This window comes from Morone saxatilis, unplaced genomic scaffold (assembly GCF_004916995.1).
Source record: "Morone saxatilis isolate NCDOM2014 unplaced genomic scaffold, NCSU_SB_2.0 Contig21, whole genome shotgun sequence".
In the NCBI taxonomy this organism is placed as follows: Eukaryota; Metazoa; Chordata; class Actinopteri; family Moronidae; genus Morone; species Morone saxatilis.
This window is the reverse complement of record NW_023339774.1, coordinates 20,377,115-20,383,703: the sequence shown is the minus strand read 5'-3', so window position 1 is coordinate 20,383,703 and position 6,589 is coordinate 20,377,115. Positions and strand designations below refer to the sequence as shown.

At 41.7% G+C, this 6,589-nt stretch overlaps 1 protein-coding gene across 1 annotated transcript in view; it reads right to left on the bottom strand.

Moving 5' to 3' along the window:
• Positions 1 to 871: 871 nt before the first annotated feature.
• lin54 (lin-54 DREAM MuvB core complex component) overlaps positions 872 to 6,589 on the bottom strand; it is a gene marked incomplete at its 5' end in the record, with an annotated part of 8,248 nt that continues 2,530 nt past the window's right edge. Inside the window, 10 exon segments of the mRNA XM_035668255.1 lie at positions 872 to 2,090; positions 3,191 to 3,393; positions 3,496 to 3,633; positions 3,724 to 3,826; positions 3,987 to 4,058; positions 4,508 to 4,599; positions 4,689 to 4,880; positions 4,965 to 5,038; positions 5,151 to 5,352; positions 6,162 to 6,317. Of these exon segments, the coding sequence (XP_035524148.1) occupies positions 1,889 to 2,090; positions 3,191 to 3,393; positions 3,496 to 3,633; positions 3,724 to 3,826; positions 3,987 to 4,058; positions 4,508 to 4,599; positions 4,689 to 4,880; positions 4,965 to 5,038; positions 5,151 to 5,352; positions 6,162 to 6,317 (1,434 nt within the window). The 3' untranslated portion in view covers positions 872 to 1,888.

Sequence of the window (6,589 nt, the reverse complement as noted above, 5' to 3'; positions counted from 1 at the left end):
CCAAATCCCCAAGATGATGTAATCAAATTGCTTGTTTTATTCATCCAAAACCCAAAATATTCCATTTACAATATGACAGGAAAAAAAAGCACCACATCATCACACCTGAGAAGCTATAACTCTAGCTCTATATTGGAGAGAAATACGGAGGAAATAAAGCCCCTGGATTTAATTATCCACCTTAAATATTCATTCACTAGATGTGCAACACTCAGTTTGAAATTAAATACTTGTTTACTGTTTGTTAAGAGTTTAACTGTCCAAATGTTCCTAAACTCTGATTGATGCACAGATAGATGCGATCCTTTCACCCTTTCCCACCTGAGCCCTGACACAAAACACAAACACAGAAATCTCTTATGAGAAATAACCAAAACTAATGTAGAATTCATGTTGCTACTCATAGTAAATAACCAACAGATAAATTAGGTTTCTGGGGCCTTTCGGTTTCCTGGTAAGGATGCGTTATACTAGAAAAATAACTAGTTAGCAAAACGTGTTTTTACTCGGAAATCAAAAGTGTTTACAGTCGTTCCAAACGGCCACACTGGAAGGCGGAGCAGGAAGCTGGCCGTGATGTTGTTTAAATAAGGGAACACGATTTCAGTCTCTCCTGGAAGACATTAATAGTGTTGCACTCACATGAAAAAGGGACAGAAGTTCTTGTGTAATGAGTTCAAACCTCGAAGGTTTCTGAAGCTATTCGACCGTCCCACAAGCAGCTCTGATGATATGTGTTGTGATATGAGTTGTCCACAGGGGCCGCCAGAATCAACACAAAAAGAAAGTTCATGTTGCTGCTTTAAGTTATGCTAATTATCCAGCAAACGCAACAACAGAACATTGGAACAAGCATTAGTAAATTATATTATTAATTACTTCTGTGCTTTACCTGCTATTAAAATGTCAAAATGGATGTTTGCTCCTTTAATTGCTCTTCATTTGTGCCCCTGCGACATTAATCCAGCCTCAGACAGATCAGGAAACTGTCATCTTTGTTTTTTTATGTGTTCCTGCTTTCCTCCAGTCATTTAACAAGTCATATAGGTCTCAATTATTTTTCCATTCACGGTGTTTTTAATGTACAGTAAGCATGTGACTAATAAAACAGAAAACAGCACCAGAAGAACTGTGTACCTCGGCCAGTCTAGTTCCAACTAGTCTGAGCGGTGCTGTGTATCTGTGCATGTGTGCATAATGCATTACGTGTGTGCATTCAACTTACCTTTAGGATAAAAACCTAAGATTGCCTCTACTCATTTTCATAGAAACAATTTAGCCTAGCCTTGGTTAATAATTAACAGTTTGCAGCACTATGAAGCCACACAATATTAGCGCTCACATTGATTACAAATACTTGTCAAAATAAATATCAAAAGATACATGTTCTGTTTGTCTACTGTAAGCACAAATGATTACATAAAAATTACAGGCATTTCTTTTTATCGAAAACCTCAAAAAGGGAAAGAATAAGAGAAGAATAAAATGGAAGAACAAAAGTTTGGAGAAACAGATCGGATAGAGCCTCGTAGGGAAAATAAAGTGAAGAAACGATTCAATTCCTGTTCAGCACTACCTCGCTCGGTCATTTCTGTCCGTCGCAGCCAGGAGAACGAGAAGTGAGAGAACAGCTTCGAAGGTCTGTCAGTTCGTCCTTCAGTTAGAGTCTGTTCCATGTTTATTATTCCAGCTGGCCTTAGCTTGCCCAGGGCAGGGGAATCGACTTTCAGGCCATTGTTCTGCCTTTTGATGTTGGAGACAACCTGTTTCCCTGCAGGAGAGAAAACCCCCACAGGGGTCCGAGAAACAGCGCAGAGTCGTCCGTGCCTCTCGGGCCCCCCCACAGCTGGGGGCGGGTTAGAGGGCGGGGAGAGCCACAGTTCCTGGCCTAGCAGTTGATGGAGGCACAGTCTGCTTTGGCTTTCCCCGCGGAGCTGATTATCCTCATGAGGCAGTGTCCGAACTCCTCCAGGATCAATCTCTCCGTTTCGGCCTGAGGCTGATGAGTCTGTTCTGCCTTTTTGGCCTGTTCCAGCAGACACTCGCACGTCGCTTCAAGCACCTCCTTTGTTACGAACGTATACGGCAGCCTGTGGGGAGATGGAACCAACACCTCAGTGAGAAAATACATCGTCCTTCATGTCATCAGCTGTCATTATATGTTAGCAGAGGTGGGGAGTTACAGTTACACACGGACTTGATCATTTTTCTTCATACATTAATATTCAAATACTACAATTAGGGAGAAACATACATAAAGTTGCAAGTTTTCACTGAGTTTATGTTACCTACTAGTCAAAGAAACTTCTCATTTTAAATAATAAAAGGGAATGGGAGAAACAAAAAACTTCAGATGCAATAATAATATTGCAAAGAATGTTTTTGTTAGAGTCCACCATTCTCACACTGGATGCAAATTGCCTTTACATGAATAAAATATTTCAAACTAAAAAGATATGCGTTTTTATTTGTTGCTTTTGTAGTCATGGATATTTAATGTTTGAGAATGTTTTTCCAGGTGCCTTAAGTATCCCCATTTAATATTACCAACATTACTAAATAAGCAAAGAAAGTTAACATCAGTGTGTTTCATACAGTGGGTAACCGCAGATGTCAAAGAACTAATTTTAAATGATAAAAGAGGGATGAGGGATCATAAACAACTTCAACTGCTGTAATATTGCAAATTATTAATTTATTTCGTAGTCCACCATTCCCACGATGAATTAAAAGTGGGGTGTGAGAAGTCATATGGTTAAATAAAGAAGATCTCAATGAACTTCCATTAGGCCAAGATAAGGCTGCTAGACTTGTTCTTCATTGTTCATACCAAGACTTAACCTCCTGACATACAGTCATGAACAGGTATAAATTGAACAAGTGACCAAAAAGAATCAGGGAATGAAAAAGTACTTAAACAAATGCAGATTTATCTAAAGCAGACTATGACTGAATAACAGGGATTGTTGTATTAAGATTAGCTTCTTCTTCTTTCACTTCTTCTTTCACTCCTGGACTTTGCTTTCATGACTGTCAGTCAGTGCTTGTGACTCCATGCTTTAAATAATAAAAGGTTAGGAGGAAAGAAATGACCATAAACAACTTCTGCTGTTACAGTAATAATGCAAATGATTATTCCTCAAGAGTGCTCCTGTAATTATTGTTGTAGTAGAGTTAAGTGTTAGCGTACCTCCCGCCTCCACTTGAAATAACAGGTGTCGTCCGCATGAGCAGGTCTGAGATCTGTGAGGACAGCTTGGTCTTCGCTGCAGTCTGCTGCTGTACTCTCACTTCTGCTGCATCCGCCAGGTGCATCAGGGTCTTCCTCTCTGGGCTCTCCTCAAAGTTTTTGCAGCCAACACACTTACAAATGGACGAGCACATGATCTTCGCCTGTGAGGTGAAACGAAGGACATATACAAATGTAAATTAACAGTCCGTTTAGCCAGCATAAAGTGAAGGAAGTGACGAAGCTCCTGCAGTGAGGAAACCCACCTCGTAGCACTCGCAGTAGTTCTTCAGGCAGCCCGATCGTTTGCAGTTGCAGCCTTTGCTGTGTCTGCGGTCCGACTCTCCTTCTTTGCCTTTGCCAATTTTAGGTTTGAAGGCCTCTGGGTTCCGGTCGAGACACGTCTGTAAAAAAAACACATTTTCACCTTCATTTCATCCGTCTGGCAGGAAGCAACTCAGTCCAGTGACATAACTCACAAACCTCCACCTTACCTTTATAGCTTTGAGACGTTCTGTTTCATGTTCCAGGTTATTGAAGCAGTTATTGCAGTTACAGTTATTGCAGAACTCTCCGTTTGCAAAGCAGTCACAGTATCTAGGGAAGAAAGACAGAGCTCTATTTAATAAAACTGCCCCGTTAGTTAGCAGAAGTTACACATAAGATATATTGATCAGGACAGGGTTTATCTACACACTTCTGTCAAATAAATACAACACATGAAAAGTCAACAACCTACTTAACAAGTCCTACTTACAGTTTGAGACACTGCGACTTGGTGCAGTTGCATGGTTTTCTTGGTCTTGACGTTGCTTCTGCTGTTGACAAGCTGTGAGCCGATGAATAACATTACTTAAATTAAATGAAAGCATTTCAACAATCAATTCAATATCAATTAGTAGACAACAGTTGTAGTAGTTCTGTAAACTTTTACATAAGTTTTACTTTTCAGTGTGAGCTTACACATTTACATGTATCTTAGTGTCTAGGCCTCTATAATGTCCCACGTGTGGTATTTCTAAAGAATGCATATTTTTTTAAAACAAATCATTCATTGCTTTCATCGGCAATTTGTTTAATGCAACCTCAACAGTAATCTGAACGGAGATAACCAAAGAATAAAAATACTGTCACAGATTAAGAAGGCCACATTGTAGTCATCTTCATTTTGCTGCAATACTTCTTTTGTCTAGTAAATGCAGTTTTAAACATAAGACAAATGATTTAGTTGGTGACATTAACACATAAAATAAGACCCTTCTTTATGTCCCTCTTTACCCATTGTGTGGCAATCTGGCCTGAGTCTGGATACCAGTGGACGTGGGGAAATTAGAGCTGCTGGCGAGGGTCACAAACGGTGACTGCTGGAGCTACAGGAGAGGCAGATAACACAAAATGAATGAAACACATAAATATCAAAGAGCAGTGAATTCAAAAGAACAAAACAAACGCCGCCGACCTGTGTGACATATTGTGCTGGCACGACTGCATAGCCCACGTTCCCGCCTCCTGGAGCTGGTGCCAGAACGGTGCCTGGAGGGAGGTTGGTGAAGTTGGGCTGGATCTGGGGTAGAGGGGTTGCAGGCATTATCAGGCGTTGCTGGGTCTGAGTGGTGGTTACTACTGCTGACGTCAAGGGCTTAGGCGCCACCTACAGGGAACACAATCCATGAATGCGGCTCCAGAGGCATTTCACAGAAAGCTCTGAATAAAAAACAGCATTTACAGAAGTTACCTGCTTGATGGTCTGTGCTTGGACGATCGGGACAGACATCCTGACTGCTCCTGTACTCACCACCATCGGTTTAGCTGGGAGACATTAAGCATCATGAGTTGCCACAGAAGAGCTTCCGCGTGTGCTTTTGCAGGTTAACATTTGTTACCAGATAAACGCCTATCACAACGTCTGTTTGTAAGTCACCTGTCTGTATAGAGCTCGTGCTGGGACCGCTGGGCTGCCCCGTGCTGCTAGCTGTGGTTGCTGTGACGAGGCGGACGTAGTGGAACCGGCTTCCTGGCACCTGAATCTGCTGCACGTTCGGCTGCGTGGCCAGTGGGATGATGGTCTTGAACTGGGAGCCGCCGACTCCTCCCACGGCCACAGACTGCACTGGTTTAATATTCTGAAAATGTTCGAGCAGGAGACGGAGCTTTAAGTCCAAATGACAAAAGGAAAAATTTACTTTGCATGAAAATCGACAATAGTAGGAGTCAAAACTTAAATCTTGGAAGTTCAAAGAATGCTGGGACAGATTTACACCTCATATCAAGCCTAAGTGATCTCATAATATTAAGCCAAAAGCTTTTTGTTGCCGGCCATAAGCCGCTCCAATCGGTCCTGGCTTAGCGAGTTCTCTCTCCTACCAAACATGAGTGTAAAGTCCATAAATTGTTCCAGACTGTCTTTCAGTAAGAAGGGCAAGAGCAGCTACAGTCATTCTGTAATGAAAACCTTGATACAGAACAGAGTCTGGCCTTAAGAGTTAGAATAGAGAAGTTAGATTGTACATATTGTAATTTTTACTCTTATAATATATAATATAATATATATTTTTATCTTATCTTATAGACAAAAAGATACATCACATAAAAGGGCAGTTTAAGTTTGGATGTGTTGCCATCAAAAACAATAAAACACAGCCAAGAGTAATGCACTCAGAGCAGCAGACAGACTGTGACAAGTGACAGCTTGTTTTTTCATTATGCTTCTTCACTGCCACTTTTATTGTTTATAGACAAAAACAAACAATATGAAGACAATCTTCATTAAAAAGCATTTCAACGTGCTGTATTTTCTACATTAGAGGTGATCGTGGCATCCCAGAATACTTCATTGTTGATACAGAACAAATGACTTGAAATCAAGCCGGGAGCAGGCGCGCCCACGCTCCAGCCGACAATAACAGTGACCCGCTCCGCAGTGGGATCTCACCTGTGTCGTGGCTTGGCTGGCGGCCACCTTGACCGGAGATGCAGACGTGGACTGCTGGACTGTGAGGATCTGCTGGCCAAGAGCTACATTGACGGGCAGCGCCACTGACTTCTGAGAGGCGCTGGAGGTCGGGGAGGCCACAGACACCACAGTCACCTGGCAGAGACAAACAAGGAGAGTGCAACTACTGACCTCATCACACGCTTAATAGATATTAACACTCTCACATAATAGTAATGTTTGGCCCACATGTCGACAACCTGCTTAAATGTGGATGTTGAATGCATCACAATCAAATTAATGCTGCAGAAGTGTAGTTTAAAGCTCTGACTTAAGTCCAACAAACCTTCCCTCAGGTGGATATTTTGATTTGTCACACACACACACACACACACACACACACACAGAGAGACACAGCCAAAATCTAT